The 20,894-nt window shown below is 43.3% G+C and overlaps 1 protein-coding gene across 1 annotated transcript in view; it reads left to right on the forward strand.

The window, feature by feature from the left end:
- Nucleotides 1-20,894, forward strand: part of LOC138752984 (uncharacterized protein MCAP_0864-like) — an 88,256-nt gene that overhangs the window by 53,538 nt on the left and 13,824 nt on the right. The window contains exons 32-44 of the mRNA XM_069915582.1: nt 3,597-3,632; nt 5,732-5,749; nt 6,931-6,966; nt 8,120-8,146; nt 11,793-11,828; nt 13,325-13,342; nt 13,665-13,700; nt 14,169-14,183; nt 15,250-15,285; nt 16,574-16,591; nt 18,515-18,550; nt 19,464-19,490; nt 20,638-20,673. Coding sequence (XP_069771683.1) covers nt 3,597-3,632; nt 5,732-5,749; nt 6,931-6,966; nt 8,120-8,146; nt 11,793-11,828; nt 13,325-13,342; nt 13,665-13,700; nt 14,169-14,183; nt 15,250-15,285; nt 16,574-16,591; nt 18,515-18,550; nt 19,464-19,490; nt 20,638-20,673 — 375 coding nt within the window. The remainder of the gene's footprint in view (nt 1-3,596; nt 3,633-5,731; nt 5,750-6,930; nt 6,967-8,119; nt 8,147-11,792; nt 11,829-13,324; nt 13,343-13,664; nt 13,701-14,168; nt 14,184-15,249; nt 15,286-16,573; nt 16,592-18,514; nt 18,551-19,463; nt 19,491-20,637; nt 20,674-20,894) is intronic.

The raw sequence follows: 20,894 nt of genomic DNA on the forward strand, positions 1-20,894 counted from the left end.
TCTTCTTTTCATCCAAGAGATTCCAATCTTGAAGATCCCATTTCTGAAGAAGTTGGACTCTTTCCATTTCCGTTTTTCCCACTTCTGCCCTTTCTTTCATTTCCAGAACAACCAGATTTTTCTTTAGGAGATAATGATGGACTACGTCTTTGTCCTCTTATATCTGGCAATGAATCAGCAAAAATCATTGCTTCATGATCATTTTCAAAAAACCGAAATTGATAGTCTCAATAAAACACCTTCAACACTGCAGGGTAGCGAAAAGTAGACTTATAACATTTACGCCACAAAACTTCTTTAACTGGATTAAATCACCGTCGACATTGAATGACCTCTTGACTCAAATCAGGGTAAAAGAAAACTCTGCTATTCTGAATAAATAATGGAGTTTTTCGTTGTATCGCATTCTGCACTGGAAGTCGAAGTATTGCTTCTCTGTCCAAATAATTCAAACATCGTATTATTACCAGTCTCGGTGGTTGACCAGCTGAGGGTGTTCTTCTTAAAGCTCTATGGGCTCTTTCCAGTGCCAATCCCCCAGAAAAAAAAATCTTGTCCTAATACTTGCGGGATCCAGTCTTTAAAGAAACAAAGAGGATCTTGTCCTTCTATACTTTCTGGCAAACCAAAAATTTTCACATTATTCCTTCTGATTTGATTCTCCAAGTAGTCTATTTTCCTCTCTAGCTCCTTCTCACGTTCTCCCAATTCTATGACTGATTTTTCAACCTTCAGCACTTTTTCTGTGTTAGAAGCCACGTTGTTTACAGTCTAAAAAAGCAGTCTGAAATTTTTTAAATTCTTCATAAAATGCACCCACATGTGTCTTAACCATATTTAATTCTGAACTTATACCAGCATTCATCTGAGCCATTTCATTCATTTGAAATGCCAAATGGTTAATAACAGCTTGAACAATATTATTTAATTGTATACACTGTAGGTCAGAAAAGCTCAGCCCTGCTCTCTCTGATGTAGTGACAGAACAAGGTAACTGCAGCTGCTGCTGCAACTCAACAGAAGGCATTTTAAAAGTTTTACTGCGGGTCTGGACTCCCAGTGACAGCACCCGACTTCCTCAGGGAGTCGCCTTGGTCTCCCCCCACATCTCATTGTTTTTTCATGAAATCATGAAGAAAAGCAATTTCTTCAGATTGAAGTGCTTCCTGATGCATTTCCAACAATGGAGTCGTCTTCCTGTGTGCTCCCTCTGTTGAAATCGAAAGGCTTTCCAAATCAGGGTCCACTTCTTGGGAACAACCACCTTCTTTCAGAGAACGAGTAATTCCAGTGCCATCCTTCACTTGGTGAATAATAGACTACTTTTTTCCAACTCCCACAGGCAGCCTTTGAGGTTTAGACATTGAAGAGATTACGCCTGAGGCTGTATCAATTCGTCTAGGCCCCAAACCTTCAGCACTTTGAAAATGTACTTGAGGTTTAATCTTTTTTTTACCATTAGTGGCCGTAACAATTCCTTGATACTTTACACTAAAATTTAAAAAGTTTAAACTTGAAAACAAAGAGTTAAAAATCAAGTACTTAAAAGTCTGGCCAGAGTTCGAGATTACACGTCTGGACTCTAGCCATCTTGCCACGCCCCCCCACCCCCCCCGATTATTTGAACTTTCCTGATGGCAAATTATCTAACAAAACCGTAAATTTCTGTGAACGTGTGAAGAATCTCTGCCCAAGACTATAATCTATGGAGGATCCAGGCCTGAAGTTCAGAGAAGGCTTTTTTTAAATATAAAAGCTTGTTCCCCTTCAGCTTAACCTTTTCATTACTTTGGTTTTGCACAATTTTTCTGTCTATTTAATTAACCATTTCTATTTTAATAGTATTAAAATTGTGACAGTGGAAAAGAAGGTAACGTTGTAGAGTTCAAACCAGAAGAAATGAAGTCCTTAGATTTGTGTTCTGGGAATTATTTTCAATGCCGTGACCTCTGGGCGTGGCATCAGTCGGCGTTGTTATGTTGGCTTTAAAGCAGAAACAACATCTCCTCACTGACGATCAACACAGGCTCACCCCCAAGGAGACATGCTTCCCTCACTCCCTCTACACCCACGGCTGTGTGGCTCGGCACAATTCAAATGCCGTCCACAAATGACATCACGGACGTTGCCGGAATCACAAATGGCAAATCAGGAGGGAGACACATCAGCTGGGTGAGTGGTGTCACAGCATCAACCTTGCACTCTCAGCGTTAGCAAAGCTGAAGAATTGATTGTGGACTTCAAGAAGGGGATAATCCAGAAGAAGACAAACCAGTCCTCATGGTGGGGCCAGTGGTGGAAAGGATTGAAGACTTCAAATTCCTGGGTGTCAATCTCTCTGAAGATCTCCGGAAGCTCCATGCTGATGCAATCACGAAGAAGGCTCGCCAGCATCTATTCTTCATTAGGAGTTTGAGAAGATTTGGTATGTTTTGACTCGTTGCATCACTGTCTGGTTTGGAGGGGCCAATGGGCAGGACAGGAATAGGCTACAGAGAGTGGTGTACTCTGCCTGCTCCATCACGGACACCAGTCTTCACTTTATCAAGGACGTCTACAAGAAAGTAGCCTCCATCCTCAAGGACACCCCCCCCCCCCCACCACTACCACCCAGGGCAGACCCTCTTCACTCTGCTTCCATCACGGATAGAGGTCCAGGAGCCTGAAGACGAGCTCCCAGCGGTACAAGGACGGCTTCTTGCACCCCCCCCCCCCACCCCAGCCATCAGATTCCTGAATGATCAATGAACCACAGACACTACCTTCCTTTTCTCCTCTTTGCACTAATTTATTTATATTTAAATGTCATTTATAGCATAAGGTCTAATCCTGAAAGACAGTGTGGCCATGAAATCTTCACAACCCCTGTGGCCATGAAATATTCACAACCTCTGTTTAAAAATGTCAGTTTTAGCCATCCGACGAGTAATAAGAAAATCGCACTCTTCTACTTGGTAGGTACGAGCCGGACAAAAATGCGAACAACGTGCATCTTATCCTCATTCCTCAGGAGGGTTATAATTCTCATTTTGGAAACATAGAGGCAAATCTGAAATCTTATACCGAATCGAAGATCGGGAAATCTCACTTTCGTGTTGAATGTAGCCGCCAAAAGTTTAATCTCTTCCAAAAGTGTGAGAGGATGTGACTCCGAATTGTCTGCTGAGACCTGCCAGGAGGTTGGCTCTGCGCGAACACACGTGCTTCCGAGCAAGCTCCTGTTGTTTTGAGTTTTCATAAGACTGTTGAATTAGCAGTCACGCTGTCTCTTTAAGCAAACGGACATCCAGCAGAAGAATGAATCAGCAGACAAAGTCTCCAAGATCTGCCAGCTGCCATTTCAAAGGATTCGCTGATTGTGTAACTGTGTCACTAAAAGTATATATATTTTATAACGAAAAAATTAACTTTAACACAAATCTGTCACAATTGTTTCCATTCGATATACTTCCACTGAATGAAATCTCGTTCATTTTTGTTTGTGAAGTCATGTATGTAGTCTGATCATAAATCTGAAACCTGAATGAGCATTTCAAGTTGCACAAAATAATTTGGATTCAACTCATGACTTTAAAACGATTTTTCTTTGCATCCAGAACTTAAGAAATGGAAAGCTGATTGTGCAAATACTGGTAAGATTATCCTGAAGCTTTGCTGGTTAATAGAATATATTGCATTGGAACATATGTTTAGTTGCGTATGTTATTTTAAGGGAAGAATTTTTGTGATAAATATTTGGAGCAATTAAATTCTTATTTTATGTGCACCCTTGCCCCGGAATTCCTGGAACGAATCATCAGGGAAGGAGCCCACTTCCTACCATCGAATCCATGCCGGCTCACACACCAGTGGAAATCCACACGACCTTCTCCCACACTTCTTTCAATACCAAATCCATTCTCTAGAGGAAAAGCAATTTACCATAGATAACACGGGGCAGCCATTTCTATTTTGGAAAGGTTCGCTTCCTGAAAAATGATTGGGAATTGTGATAGACGACTTCAAGCTGAACACAAAGATTATCTCAGAATTGCTGGATCACGTGGGAAGTTGGAGAAACATTAAATTAACTTTTATTGAATTTAGTGTGTGTAATCGGATAATGACGCTGAACCAAGCTCTCAGGTTTACTACACCTGTGGGACAACAACTGTGAGGAGCCTAGGGCAGGTCTTTAACACTGAGGTAGAGGTCATCTGCTTTCCTATTAAGTGTAGTCCCGCTGAGTTTTTGAGCCTTCAGAGAATACTCACCACGAACGTAACGGGATGTATCGTAGCTGTTGCGATCTCGACGATATGCTTCTGCTGCATCGAATCTTCCTGAAGTCATTAAATGCTATTGCCTGAAGAACATGGGCATCAACATGCGTTCAATCTATTATCAGTGTAATACTCAGCATTTGAATATGTGAGCTGTTTTTATAGTCCGTCTGCATCTATCCTACCAAACATGCCTCGGTCTAAGACAACATTTGGATAGCACCTGCACTGAGTGCATGTCCAGGTCGGCTGTGACAGACCAAAATGGCTCGCTTTGTGGTCAATAGTAGCCTTGAAATATGAGAGGAAATCACAAAAATAGCTTATATCTTTATAAAAAAAGAGTACGTGATGGAAAATCCTTTAGGCGATTTTCATGATCAGCAGGCCAAAATCCATAAAATACACCCAGAAATGTTCAGGAGGCAAAATCTTAGTTGTCCAGTGTTATTATGAATCTATCCAACTCCCACATTGGGGTTTGGGATGGAACCGGAGCCACTGGGGAAAGTCCTAGGGGAAATATTCACTCAAAAGGCACTGAATTCTGGATCAGCGGAGCTGTGAGGCAGTAGCTCTGTTAGACCCGATGTTGTGCCTCCTCCAGGGTGTAATTGCATTTCTACCGGCGTATTGTCGCACAGGGGTATCGAATGATCGATTCCTAAGCCTGTGATCAGTTTCAGATTGTCTTTTAAGTTTTCCCCATTAAAGGCCCGTTCCTGTTTGATGATGTGACTTTGCATTCCAAGCATACCGTGCTCTTTTCAATGTTTTAATATTTAATTGTTATTTACGTTTATTTCCTTTTCTTCCAAATCTCGTGCTCGAAAGACAGTTGGCAGCAGGAGCAGACAAAAAGGCCATTCTGTTGTTGCGGCTTGTGAAACCTCATTTGTGGTGCACGCGTGGCTTTGATGTTACTGGGATGAGCGGCCCAGTAAAACATTCCATGGCCTCCGTGTTTCATGTGGGCCGAATCACAGAGGCACATCTAGGGTATGGCAGAGATGGTGCGTGCCCCGGGGGCCACTTGAAGGACCCCAGTCAGCGCCGCCGCCGCCCCGAACGTACAAGGAACACACGCCTGTTTCTTCTACGACCGATTCACCCGTCCTCCTTCCTCGTCCAAGCGTTCTCTCTCAACTTATACGGAGCTAAATGCAGCATGGCAGCCACCAAGGCCAGCTTCATTACCATTTACTTTGACGCATTGGCATTCCCTGCTGTGGGTGCTGTTTTGCGTGGATAGGCCGCTGTTGTATCGAGAATGAGTACGGGAACACAACAGGTAATGCAGGAACCACGAAATCTTCCAATGTTTCAACGTTCATACACGTAATATACGACTATGATAGTTGTAAACTACAGGAAGATAACCGGAACTAGTTTCTAAATCTTGAAATGAACGCATTTTGATACATCCACGAATATTTGAATTAATCTTTTCAATTTCTGTTCACGTCTAGACGCAGAAAAGGAAGCAGGTAATACCATACATTAAATATTTCTCATTGTTTAAAAGTGTTGAGTGAAATCATTCTACCAAATCCAATAACGGTGTGTAAATGCTTGAGAAATATTCTCACCACTTTCGAAATGGAAAATATACTTCCTTATCTCCATGTTAAAATCAATAAATAAGGAGAATTTCCTTCATCAGGTTGAAATGATCATTTCAGGATTTCATGTGCTTTTCTCTGAGAGAGAGAGAGAGAGAGAGAGAGAGAGAGAGAGAGAGAGAGAGAGAGAGAGAGAGAGTGTGTGTGTGTGTGTGTGTGTGTGTGTGTGTGAGAGAGAGAGAGAGAGAGAGAGAGACAGACAGACAGAGACAGAGACAGAGACAGAGAGACAGAGAGAGACAGTTCAGCAGCAGCTGGGACTGGAACAGGACAAGCTGGCAAGCTGGCAAGCTTGTGGGAACCCCATTTTGAAGACGGTTTGTGAGTGCTTAGTTCAGCTTGGTCAAACCCCTTGTGGTCCATACAAGAGGAGAGGACTGGCTGTATAATGTTTCACTTGAAATAAGAGAAACAGAAAAGGAACGCTGTGTGACCTGAAAGAAAGAGGTTGTCATCTGGAAAACCCTAAAGGGGAAAGTTTATTCGGCAAGACACTGATGTGCCTGATCAGAAGGAATCAGTTTATGTCCAGGAGTAACAAAACCAACAAGAACCTTCCTCAGCGGTAACCATTTACCTTTCAAGCACCAAAGTCTGGTGAACTTCATAAATGTTAAATTCTGTGCACAGTAGAAGAATTGCCTGCAACCAGTAAACTTGGAGGAATGAGAAGTGAGATTGGACTGTGAATCAAAGAACTTTTCTAAACTTACATACAGGTGCATGTAGAATTAGAAGGGGGTTGTTAAATTAATAGTAATAAGTTAAAGTGTGATCCTGTTTTCATGTTTAAAGATACTTAAAAGCAACTTTTGTTTAAGTGACCATTTGTCTTGGTGAATATCTATTGCTGCTGGGTTTTGGGGTCCTCTGGGCTCGTAACAAATATAATAAGGTCCTGTCGATGTTGCCCAGCTCCCATCCCTGTGAGTATGGCTGTCGCTTTGACTCGGTCTAAGATTAACTGATTTTTAAAAAACAATTATATCACCAGGGCTCTAATAAAACATTCCAGTTATTGTTTGAATTTTCCACACTTTACACAGAGATGAAAAAATTGAAGGAGGCCGAGAAAGCGGCGAGTAAGAAAATTTACCAGCATTTTCCCCTCCCTCTTAAATGCTTTCACTGTTCAGTGGAAATTGCTGAGCTCCCAATTATTGAGTGCAATAGTAAATTTAATGACACTGCTAAATCTATATTGTTTAATTACACTGGACAATGAAGATTTTGCTTCCTGAACACTTTTGGGCATATTTTGTAGACTTTGGGCTACTGATCACTAAAATCACCTTTAAAACTTTCTATCACGTACCGTTGTTTTTAAATGCCACCTACTCTTGTGATTTTGTCCTATTTTGTCTACTAGTACATTACCCACAAAGCGAGATGTTTTGGAGAGTCCAAGCCAGCATGGACATGCACTCAGTGCAGGTGCTATGCAAATGTAGTCTTAGGCCTGGATCTGCTTAGTCAGTATAGATGCAGACAGGCTATAAAAGCAGCTCATATGTACAGAGGCTGTGCATTACATTGATTATAGATTGAATGCATGTTGATGCCCATGTTCTTCAGGCAATGGCACAGGGAGTGTGGTTAACACAAGCATTTATTGTCCTCAGAAAAGTCTCGTCAATGCCCAACAGCTGCGAGATATCCTGTTACGTTTGTGGCAAGTGTTCGCTGAAAGTTCGAAGACGCAGCCTGACCGCACTCACTAAGAAAGCCGACGAGCTCTACTTCGGTGGTAAAATTGGTGACCAAGACAAACCCCTGGGCTCCTCACACGTGCAGTCAGCCCGAGAGCATCCTCATGCGATTGAGCACGCTAAATTCAATAAAAGTTAATCTAATGCTTCCCGCAACTTCCTATGCGATACAACAAATCTGAAATTATTTTTGTGTTCAGCTTGACGTTGTCGATCGTTATCCCCAAATTGTTTTAAGGAAGCAAACCTTTTGACAAAATTTGTTGTCCAGTGTTATAGACTAAACAAATGCAGCTGTAGATTTTGATAAATATTGAAACAAAGTGGCCTGACATATTCTGGATATTTCTTTCTTTCCTTCAGCAATGCTGTTCATTATAAAAGGAACAACCACACGGTCTAAAAGAAAATATGAACATTTGTCCAGCGAATTGAAATCGAGTTGCCTTTCTTATTTGGATCATCGTTCAATGACTATATTCCTGATTAATGTGGTGTCATTGTTTCCGTCCTTTGTATTAAATAGTTGAGGCTTTCGATTTAACTAAGGAAGGTAAGTTATAATCCCCAGAAGTAAATGACGAAGGTTCTGCAGACACCGCGGTTGAAGTGAAAACACGATGCTGGAGAAACTCAGCAGATCAAACAGCATCCTGTAGACAGCAAAGATAAAGATACAGAACCAATGTTTCATTTTTATTTCCAATCATAATGAACGTTGGGTTGTTTAAATTTCTCTTCCCTGATTGTGGTATTTCATTTTATCGAGCGAAATCCGTCCCCAGGGGACTCCCATGGACACTGCGTGGAGTAATTCATTTGTGATTATGGAGGTTTGAAAACGTTTATTCTCCGATGTTTGACGGAGATTTGGACCGAGTTGGAAACGATCACGGGTACAGAGTGCTGGGCGAGCTTCCTCAAAGGGGCGTTTCTCCATGCTGAGCAGGCTTTGAAGTCCGAAAGCCCTCGACAGGTTGCTGGACTCAACTCGTGTTAAGTAGCTTCGAATGTTCCTGAAAGAAACAAGCAAAATCTATGGGAGGTTGGACATGGATGTATTAAAACTAGAAATTTAAGAGAACGTGCTAAGCACCAATAAAATGATTGGATTCTAATTTGATAACGCGGATTCGGAACATCCTTTAAATGAACATCGAAGATGCTTGGAGAGTAATCATCGATTTTATCGGTGGAGCAAAGGCTCATCTTTAATTTCAAAATTTCACACGGTACAAGAGCAGAGGTTAAATTGTGGCGACTAGTGATCGTTTTTGTAAAGAAATTAAATCCATCTTATTCAACCTCTCCCTTCTATTGAAATGGTCAACCTCATGCAACATGCAGGTAAATATCCTTTCCATCATCTATAAACAGCGGCAAACAAAATGGAATTCCCCCCCCCCCACCCCCCCCTCCCCCCAGTCATGATCGTACCAAGGTTTTCCAAGGTTTACCGCCTGCCTTTTATATTCCAGGGCCCAGCCAATGAATGCTCATTTTCCATACGCCTAATTCACATCTTTATCTGAGTGGGTTGCCACACTTGACAATCACTGGACTTGCTCCCCAAAGTGCATCCATTCCTCAATATTCCCAAGAAACTTATTGTGTTAGCTTCTCCCTTTTTAATTTTTTTTTCTTTAGAGGTCCAGCACTGTAACCAAGAGCCCACGCCGACCACAATACACCCACGCGATCCATCGATCTACTAACCGGTGGGAGAAACATCGAGCACTCGGGGAAAACCCCATGCGGGCATGGGGAGAATGTGCAAACTCCTGACAGAAGGAGGTGAATTCGATCTCGGGTTCACTGGTGGCGTGAGAGAGTTATGGTAGCCGTGCTACTCAACCCCCCCCCCCCTTTTTTTTTTAGCTTTCCCAAACTGCAGGCTCGCGTGCGCATTAAATTCCATTTGCCATTACTCTGCCCAATTCACCCGCAGGTCGCTATCATTCTGCACTCTGGGGCGATCCCACCTCAATAACTGAGGACGAGCTCTCAGCGGCACAAGGACGGCTTCTTCCCCACTGCCATCAGATTCCTGAATGGTCGATGAAACACAGACACTGCCTGACGTTTCGTGCACGATTATTTTTAATTTATTTATATTTATTGTTGTAAGATGGTTATAATATGAATGTTTGCACTGGGATGCTGCCTCAAACCACGAATTTCGTGACTTGTTAATGACGATAAATCCTGATTCTGATAACTCCACCAGTTCTGACTACATCTGAAAACAGGCCACTCGTACCTCCTGAATACATCTTTAAATCATTACCATAAGATATTGGGGCAGTAGTAGTCCATTCAACCCATCACGTCTGTCCCACCATTCCATCCATTCTCCCATTCAGCCCCAGTCCTTTGCCTCCTTCCCCATCACCTTTGATACCCTATCCATTCAGATACCTGAGGATCTCTGCTTTCAATACACCCAACGACCTGGCCGCCACAGCCACCCGTGGCCGGAAGTTCCAGACGTTCACCCTCTCCGGCTGAAGAAATTCGTCCGCAACTCCATTCTCAGCGGATGCCCTTCAATCCTGATGTTGAGCCCTCTTAGCCTAGACTCCCCTGCCCTGGGAAACAACTTTGACACATCTACTCTTCCCAGGCCTTTCAACGCTCTGTGAGGTCCTCCCCCCTCCCCCGTCATTTCTCTGAACTTCAAGGAGTGCAGTCCAAGAGCCGTCAATCGTTCCTCAGTCGCCAGTCCCTTCCTTGAAATCTTCTCTAAAACCGCTCCATTGCCAGCACACCCTTTCTTCAACAAAGAGCCCAGTGATCAATGGATCATTGGTTCTCCCTTCCTGAAGTCAACAGTCAGCTCCCTGGTGTTGGTGACGTTGAGTGCGTGGTTGTTGTCCTTGCCAAGTTTCCAGTCTCCCTCCTGTGTGCTGACTGAACCTAAAGCAGGGTTCCCCTATGTGATGCACTGTGGTGACAGTAAGCAGACAAGATTGGAAAAGACTGAACAACGGGCTTTATTCTACTTAAAGTCAGCTGCAGCTCCGAGTGACTGACCTCGAGGAGCCGGATGCGGCTTATAGCCCGACGGATGATTGGCAGCCGACCGGGTGGGGCTTGGTCCACACAGGTTGGCTGAGTGACAACAGAGTGTGGTCTGTCCTCCGGTGCTCTTGCGGCAGGTGCAACCCTACCCTATCACGAGCATCAGCAGGGCTTCAACGCAAATGTATAGAGACTAAGTCGGGATAAAGAGAAAAGCGTAATTTGTGTGAACTCAATGATTCGTTCAGGGGTTGTGGTGGTTCTCCTCACATTCCACCTTAAGTGACCACTTACTAACCATGGAGCACTTGTGGCATCCTACAGCACAGGTGGGCTGTGTGGTTAGGAAGGAGTTAGTTAAGGTGGTATGTTAGGGGAACGAAAAAAGGGCGGAGAACCCCTGGATGAGTATTTAACGAATCGTTGAAGACTACGTTTGGATCTCTCACTTGTCTGTCGAACGTGCACATTTTAAAGAACGCATCGCCCCCATCGTCCGTGCGATATGCCCCGGAATCGGGCTGCGAAACATCTGCGGAATAGAGAAAGATGTTTTGTGGAGTTCAATGAGCCGTCGTCTTTATTGTCGAGTTTCAGTGTGTATTAGGTTCAATTATCATCCGTTTTCACCAGTCCAACCCGATGAAACAACGTTCTCCGGACCACGGTGCAAAACATGCGAACACACAGACAGACAAATGACACCTTTACACAGTACAAACATATATATATCAAAATATTATTCGTGGTGACGCCCCGCAGAGTCGTTTCAACAGTTCATTACATGTAAAATCCTTATTATACATCTCTCCCTGATCTGCTCTGGAAGAATATATGGAACTGATTTTACTCCAATGGTTATACGGAGAGGGGACAGATAATCAATATCAAAGTTTATGTAATTTAGTGAAATGTCCTCGTCACGTTCAGTGAGAATGTGTCAGATCAAAAACGTGCCTTCTATCCCATTCTGCCAACTTCCCGAGACCATGGCGGAAGGAAGCGATACATTGAAAATTGCAGCGTTAGTTTATTGCTTCTGCGTTAATAAAATAATGTTTTAATGGGATAATTTAATCTTAAAGTATAGTATTATTTACTCGTGACAATTAACTGATTTGTTTCAAGGAAGATTAAGCTGTGGAAATTTTTGCTGACGTATTAAACGTTCGTTCCAGAAATTGCCAAATTAAAGAAACAAATGGAAGAGACCGGTAAGAGGTTTTTTTTTAAAAACAGCATCATAATTTAGGATAAAATATTGGCACCAAATTATCGAGTAATAGGAAATAAATGTAGAAAGTCAAAACATGTTACATGTCAGGCAACATGCGTTTCAGAGGAACTGGCTTGCATCCGAATTGGAAAATAGGCTCGTACATGCTCGGCCCGAAAGACCAAAAGTGTTTCTCTCAAGTGGTCCTGATAGTTACACCATTTACATGAACTAGAGGACATGGATTAAGGGTGAAAGGATGAATGTGTATTGGGAACGTTAGGGCGAATGTTTTCATGCCGAGAGCGGTGGGACCATGGGATGAACTGCCAGCTGAGATGGTAAATGACGGCTCAATGTTAACATTTAAGAAAAAATAAAAATAAACACAGGAAGGCAAGAGCAACTCAGCAGGTCTCACAGAGGTAGAGGAGGCCAAGCTCTAACCAACATTTCAGGCCTCAGTCCATCTTCAAGGCCTCCAGCTCCTTTAAGACAAGTTGGCTAGGTTCATGGAGGGGAGGGGGTTTGGAGCGTTATGGTAGGGTCAGACCATCAAGACTAGGCAGACACTGACTAAATGGGCTGAAGGGCCTGTTTCGGTGTTGTAGAGTTCTACGGTTCTCTATTCTGATAGACTGAATTTCCATTCATAGGATTGGCTCTTGGAACTAATGCAATCGTACGGTTTCAAGAATGAGATTTCAGGTCAAGTTTATTATCATCTGATTGTACAAATACAACCCAACAAAACAGCATTCTCCGGTCCTCGGTGCAAAACATACAGACACACACCCAGACGAAGGGCAAGAATTCATATACACAAATAAATGTTTTTTCATGAGTCTCGGATGATCAGTGTGAGCGGTTCCTTTGGTCGTTCTGCATTTGGGGTGGCACGGTGACTTAGTGGTTAGCGCAATGCTGTCACAGCGCCAGCGATCGGGGCCAAGGTTCGAATCCCGCGCTGTCTGTAAGGAGTTTGTACGTTCTTCCCGTGTCTGCATGGGATTTCCCCACCGTTCCAAATGTACGGGGAGGGGGGGAGGTGCTGTTGAAGGTTAATTGGTTGTAAATTGGGCATCATGGCCGAAATAGCCTCTTACCGTGCTGAATGTCTGAATTTACGAAAGAGAATTTAAAAATTCGATCCTCATTGCCCGTGGGAAGAAGCTGTTCTTCAGCCTGGTGGCGCTGGCTCTGATCCTCCTGGATCTCGTCCCCGACGGAAGATGCTGGGCACGGGGTGGAAGGGGTCCTCGATGATTTTGCGCGATTTCGTACTTTCTTTATAAGTGAGGTAATTATTTAAATTCGATATGGATAATGTTTAATTACATTGTTCAGCAACAGCTGTAACGGTTAAGGCGATTGTCAACTCTTATGTACGTTACGCTGCCTACACAATGGATCGTGTGTTTTTTGTCAAATACTCCTGCATTAGAACGTACCTAACATCACAATTATTATATTCTTTCCTGCATGTAACCACAGAGAAACAAAAGGATGACGGTAAATGTAAAAATGTAACGGTAGATTATTTCAAAATATTGCGAGGCATTTTAAAGGAGAGGGGTTTTTTTTTCAAGGAAACAAATCCACGTTGTTGGACACTTCGTTGTGTCTAAATACTCTGAATCGGGGTCACGTTTTTACTCCAATCACGGTATCTGGAGATGTTCGTGTTTTACAAAGTGGAATTAAAGTTTGTCTCCTATCGAGTGGAAAAATAATTGCAAAATAAAACGCTGGATGTTTTTTTTTACGCACGGAGTTAATGAGGAAAAATGTGATCTAATGGAATTGCTCAAAGTTTGTTTTTTCTTCATTAAAGAAATCGAAAGGCTGAAGAAATCTTTGAAAACCTCAGGTGCGATTTCCCACCCCCCCCAAAAAAAATTTCCCGGAGTGATACCACCTTTGAACTGATGTGTCGGGGTGCATAACTTGAGCAATTTAAACAAGATACGGTATTCCTTGCTTTACGAAACTAGAGCGTTGCTATGAAACCATTCGCGAGCCGAAGTGGCGCAAAGCGAAGCCCCTTTCGCTATTATTGGAGGCTATTTCCATAAGAGTGAAAACCCATTCAAATCCTTTTGCAAAAGCGAACACAGGTTTCTTCGTGGTCGCGGATTTTCGTGAAGTGGGTATCCGTAAAGCGGGGTATACCTGTACCATGTATAGGAAAGCAGTCAGTCTGATGTAACGTGGAAATATTTCCTTGACAGGTTGATTTTTCATTCCCAGTTTTATTTTATGTAATTTTGATATTTATTTCTATCCGCCTATCTTAAATAAAACTAATGAGCTTCCACTATAACTTTCACATCAACAGAAGAAAAGGAAGCAGGTAAGCAAATATCAGGGTTAGTACAACGCTGTTACACTGTCATGGGTTCGAATTCTGCGCTGTCTGTGAGGAGTTTGTATGCTCTCTCCATGTCTGCCTGGGTTTTCCCCGGGCGCTCTGGTTTCCTCCCACCATTCAAAACGTACCGGGGGTTGGGTGTAAATTGGGCGGCGCGGGCCGTGGGCCGAAAGGGCCTGTTACTGTATGTTTTTTTTAAAAAAAATCTTTTAAATCTATGTCACAGGTGGGCTGTGTGGTTAGGATGGAATTAGTTAAGTGGTATGTGAGGGGAACGAAAAAAAGGGCGGAGAACCCCTGGATGAGTATTTAACGAATCGTTGAAGACTCCCTCACTTGTCTGTCGAACGTGCACATATTAAAGAACGCATCGCCCCCACCGTCCGTGCGATATGCCCCGGAATCGGGCTGCAAAACATCTGCGGAATACGGAAAGACGGTTTTGTGGAGTTCAGTGAGCCGTCGTCTTTATTGTCGAGTTTCAGTGTGTATTAGGTTCAATTATCATCCGTTTTCACCTGTCCAACCCGATGAAACAACGTTCTCCAGACCACGGTGCAAAACATGCGAACACACAGACAGACAAATGACACCTTTACACAGTACAAACATACATATATCAAAATATTATTCGTGGTGACGCCCCGCAGAGTCGTTTCAACAGTTCATTACATGTAAAATCCTTATTATACATCTCTCCCTGATCTGCTCTGGAAGAATATATGGAACTGATTTTACTCCAATGGTTATACGGAGAGGGGACAGATAATCAATATCAAAGTTTATGTAATTTAGTGAAATGTCCTCGTCACGTTCAGTGAGAATGTGTCAGATCAAAAACGTGCCTTCTATCCCATTCTGCCAACTTCCCAATCTCCAGATTGGACCACATTGAAAATTGCAGCGTCAGTTTATTGCTTCTGCGTTAATAAAATAATGTTTTAATGGGATAATTTAATCTTAAAGTATAGTATTATTTATTCGTGACAATTAACTGATTTGTTTCAAGAAAGATTAACCTGTGGAAATTTTTCCTGACGTGTTCCAGAAATTGCCAAATTAAACAAACAAATGAAAGAAACCGGTAAGAGAGTTTTAAAAAAAAACAGCATCATAATTTAGGATAAAATATTGGCTGCAAATTATCGAGTAATAGTAGGAAATAAATGCAGAAATCAGTCAAAACATGTTACATGTCAGGCAACATACGTTTCAGAGGAACTGGCTTGCATCCGAATTGGAAAACAGCCTCGTACGTCTTCGGCCCAAAAGTCCAACAGTGTTCCTCTCAACTGGTCCTGAATATTTACACCATTTACAGGAACTAGAGGACATGTGTTAAGGGTGAAAGGATGAATGTGTATTGTGAACGTTAGGGCGAACTTCACTCAGAAAGTGGTGAGAGCTTGGAGTTAGCAACTGAAGTGGTAAATTCAGGCTCCATTTTGACACTTAAGGAAAATAGCACGTGAGGGGAACTTGGCTGGATTCGCAGCGTTCAGAGGAGGTAAAGATATATTACCAACGTTTCTGGCCTGAAACTTTCTTCATGGTATGGTTTCCAGCTGTCTTAAAGCAAGTTGGATAGGTACATGGATTGGATGGGTTTGGAGGGCAATGGTAGTGTGTAGGCCATTGAGGCTAGGCAGACACTGACTAGATGGGCTGAAGGGCCTGTTTGGGTGTTGCAGTGCTTTATGGTTCTCTAGTCACACAATACTTCCTGATTTGCTCAATTTCCATTCGTAGCATGGGCAACGTAAAACTCCAGGAACTTCTTGTGAGCACACATTTTAGCGCATGAGTTTTCAAGACATGTCAAAGTTATTGGCGTCTGCTTGTCGAATCACATCCCGATGAAACACGGTTCTCTGGTCACAACATGCAGGCGCACATCCAGACACAACTCATGTGCAGACAATCCATATATAGGCAGGACAGGTATTCATCTCTACAGATAAATAATTTCACGAATGGGAGAGTCTCGGAGGGTCAGTGAGAGCAGTTCCTTTGGTCGTTCAGTGTCCTCACTGCCTGTGGGAAGAAGCCGTTCCTCAGCCTGGTGGGGCTGGCTCTGGTCCTCCTGGATCTCTTCCCCGACGGGAGCAGCTCTGTGCGTGGGGGTGGGGTGGGGGGAAGGGGTCCTCGAAGATTTTGCGCGATTTCGTACTTTCTTTATAATTATTTAAATTCGACATGGGTAATGTTTAATTACACTGGTCAGCAATAGCTGTAACGGTTAAGGTGATTGTCAACTCTGTTATGTACGTTACGCTGCCTACACAATGGATCGTGTTTTTGTCAAATACTCCTCCATTAGAACGTGCCTCCATCACAACTGTTGTATTTTTTTTTCCTGCATGTAACCACAGAGAAACAAAAGGATGACGGTAAATGCAAAAATGTAACGGTAGATTATTTCAAAATATTGCGAGGCATTTTAAAGGAGAGGGTTTTTCGTTTTTTCCTACGTTGTCGGACACTTCGTTGTCCTCAAATGCTCTGAATTAGCGCTGACTGTTTCAATATGTTTTGGTCTGTCACGCACCCCCCCCACCTCCCCGTAAGCTTGTCTATCTAGTTCAGCCACTCTCAAAATGGAGGGAGGGGGTCCTACGCTCCCCATCCCCTGGAGCCCCACACCAAACACAGCCTTGTCTTCACCTCAAGTAACATAAATATGTTTTGTGTTTCTCGTGATGTTGGTAGGAGAGAGGTACGGGAGAAATTAAAACGTGGCTGCTCCTCCAGCGGTGGGCTCTTAAACTCTGAGCAAAGTCCCCGGAGAGGGGGCTGGCAGAGTCCAAGGGTTTCAAACGTTTTCTTCCCACCCCATCCCACCTTAAGCAACCCCTTACTAATCACAGAGCACTAATGGCGCAGGGATTATTTAAAGAGGGATGTGTGTGGGAAGGGAAATGTTCGCGATTTTGGAAATTCCTTCCGTGGAAAGGGAAATTTCACTTTTGTTTTCATAATTTCCCAGCCCATTATGCATGTGTTTAAAATACTGTGATCTCTCCCATCCTATTTGTGACTTAGCCCACACCCACTCAGTAGATCCTCCCTCTGCAGCGTCTTCCCTCCGCATAGCCGTGATAATATCCCTGGCCAGTAATGCTACTTCCACCCCCCCCCTCCACCCCCGCCCACTCTCTTAATTCCCGTACTATTCTATTTAAATATTTACAAAAATACATGCACACGCATACACACACACGCTCACACACACAGAGAGATAAACCGACACACATTACACACTCACAGACACACACAGTCTCATGCACACACAGACACACACTCACACACGCACACACTCTCACACACATACACTCACAGACACACACACACACACACACACACACACACTTGAGATTCATACGTATAAGTCGAGTTTAAGTTTATTCTCATCTACTGAACAAGCACAACCTGATAAAACAGTGTTCTTCGGTCCTCAGAACCAGACACACAAACAGACATAACACACATATAGACAAATAATACATATACAAATAAATAGATAAATATTTGTGATAGTATGGATTCTATCACCAATGTGTATATGTACAGATTGTAGTGTAGGATTACTGTGATTGGCTGAGAGTGTAGCCACGCCTATTGGCAGGTCTTAAAGGATTGCTCCTAGCCAGACCAGGTCATTCTGTGATATGCTCCAGTCTTTTAGTTAATAAAAGCCTTGGTTTGGATCAACAAGTCTTTGGTTCTTTCGACTCGCCCTACAATATTGTTTTAAACAAATGAGAGTATTAGATGGTAAATGTGGTCAGTTCCTTTAGTCGTTCAGCGTCCTCACTGTATGTGTGCATATGTATGTGTTTGTGTGTTTTTGTGTCTGTGTGTGTAAGTGTGTCTGAGTGTATGTGTGTGCGTGTCTGTGTGTATGCGTCTGCGTACGTGTGTGTCAGTATGTGTGTGCACGTGCGTCTATGTGTGTGCGTGTATACCTGTATACATTATATAAAGATGGAAACATCAGATCAAGTTGTGAGGTACATTTGGGGATAGGCGGGGCCTGTAGGTGCAGGACGTTGGTGATGGAAGAACTAATGGGACTGAGCATGAGTCGGAGTAAACGCGCTGTGGGCATTTCGGGCGGATCCTTCGCCAGGACCAGCGCTTTCACCTTCCCCGACATATCGCGAGCTGCATATTTATCAGGAGTCGCCTGCAATTTGTTTTTTGCAATTGCGTTCGTGTGTATCGAGGCACAAGGACATGACTCGTCATCCCCACAAACAATAACATCTTGTTCATGAAAATTTAAATTGATTAAGATGCTTTCTTTTTCCAAGAAATCACAGCTCTGAAGCAAAATAAAAAATTAGCAGGTATGAAACTCTGTAAAATAATTCGAGTTGAGTTTGTAGTAATCCGATTGCAGAAGTACAACCAGGCGAAACAGCGTTCTCCGCTTCTCAGTGCAATAAATAAATATTGTTTCGTGAATATGAGAGTCTCGGAGGGTCAGTGTGAGCGGTTCCGTTGGTCGTCCTCACTGCCCGTGGGAAGAAGCTGTTCCCCAGCCTGGTGGTGCTGGCTCTGATCCTCCTGGATCTCTTCCCCGATGGGAGCAGCTGAAAGATGCTGTCTGCAGGGTGGAAGGGCTCCTCGATGATTTTGCGCGCCCTCTTCAGACAACGATCCCGGTTGATGGGAGGGAGACCCCAGTGATCCTCTGCCGCTCTTCAGGTCCTGTGGATTGACCTTCAATCAATTTCCCTGCAGCAACCGCACTCGCACTGTGATGCAGCCGGCCGGGACACTCACCTCAGTCTTCTCAGGAGGTGCAGTCACTGTTGCGCCTTCCTGACAAGTGAGGAGACGTTGAGGGTCCACGATCGGTCACTAGTTGAGTGAACTCCAAGGCACTTGGTTCTCTCCCCTCTCTTGATGTGAAAGGGAGGGTGGTCGTTCTTGGCCCTCCTGAAGTCCATCATCCTCTCCTTCACCTTGTCCACGTTGAGACTCGAGTCGTTCCTCTCGCGCCATCCCACGAGATTTTCCACCTCTTCTCGGTAGTGCGACCTATCGGCGTCGCGGAAGACTTCAGGAAATTATGCGAAATGCGGTGGAAATCTAGCTAAGCAACGCATGGAGCCTGCTTGGTTTTGAATGAAACATACGAAGCGGATGCTTCTGAAACAAATAAAATATTTTGTTGACATCTTGCTGTGATATTCTGAATACACGGTTTTCTACGATGTAACGGAACAAGTATTTTTGCATTTTTCTCTTCAACAGATGAATTGGCCGCTGAGGAAACGGCAGGTAAACGGAAATATTATTTTACAGATTCGACTTCAAACATACACGGGGAGTTTTAAAGTTAAATATGAAAACAGACCATGTCAGCATTTCCGATAAAAATATGTTTCCTTCTCACCTTTCCTTTTTGAACTCGTGAGTAAGTATTAAGTTTGAGAAAACAATTCTTTCCTTTGGGGCAAGGTAGTATCGTCACACCCCTTTCCTATTCACTTTATAGATAAGATTAACTTCCTGGATCTCACCGATTGCTTTAATTTGAACAATTAAAATTACTTGATAACTATTCGGTGTTGATCGCTGGGACGATATTTCACTCTCAGCTCCACATTTCGAATGTTAAATTGAAAGTCTTGTGGCCCCGATACCTCTTTCTCGATGGCAACAGCGAGAACAGAGTGTGTGCCGGGTGGTGTGGATCTTCGATGAACACTGCTGCTCTCCGACGGCAGCATTCCCCGTCAATCTTCTGAATGGTGGGGTAGGTTTTGCCTGTGATCTCCTGGGCTGTGTCCATGACCTTTTTGCAAGGCTTTACGCTCAGGGGTATTGGTGTCCCCGTACCAGACCGTGATGCAGTCGGTCAGCACACTTTCCACCATACCTCTGTAGAAATTATCCAGAGTTTCCAAAGATGTACTGAACCTCTCCCCCCAAACTCTACTGACGTGGTTTCTTCACGATGCCAGTAGTGTTCAATCCACCTCTGATTCCCCCAGTAATCGCTGGATTGTACACCCCTGCCTTTCCCCTCCTGAAGTCAACAATCAATTAAAGACTTGTTAAGCCAGTGGAAGGAGACATTTTCTCTGTTGAGGATAGCGGAACCCGTGGTCAGGAGATTAAGAATGAAGTGCATGGACTTAATCTGAAGACAAAATAGTTCTGAAGTTGCCAACCTGAAGGGGTTCAGTTGCAAAGTGTTTTCTGAATATAGAAGCATTAAGAAGATGGGACGGGAAATCACCAACCGAGTTGGACATCAGGCATGAGTTCCAGCAAGTAAGGAGAGGAAAATGACCCATTTCTAAATTTGTGTTTTTTTAATTTAACTTAAAAGAGCAAGATTTATGAGGAAAATCACTGGATGTTTACGGAATTGATTTTAACACTATTAAATGTGGAAGTTCTCTTTCTATCTTCATTTCAGCAAAGATGAAATTGAAAGCTGAATGTGACAAAGCAAGTAAGGAAACTGTAAAACTCTTCGAGCAAAACTCTAAATCCAATGTCATTAATTCAACGAACTGAGAGATAGATTTAGAAAGAGTCTCTCGCAGAGTCTAAAAGTAAAACTCTCAAATTGTTTTAGGGGAAAGTCATGCCTCAGGAGAATAACTGAGTTTCTTTTTTGAGGCAGTAACAATGGGTTGGGCGGTAGATGAGGCCTACATGGATTATATTAAG

Source organism: Narcine bancroftii, chromosome 2, assembly GCF_036971445.1.
Source record: "Narcine bancroftii isolate sNarBan1 chromosome 2, sNarBan1.hap1, whole genome shotgun sequence".
Taxonomy (NCBI): Eukaryota; Metazoa; Chordata; class Chondrichthyes; order Torpediniformes; family Narcinidae; genus Narcine; species Narcine bancroftii.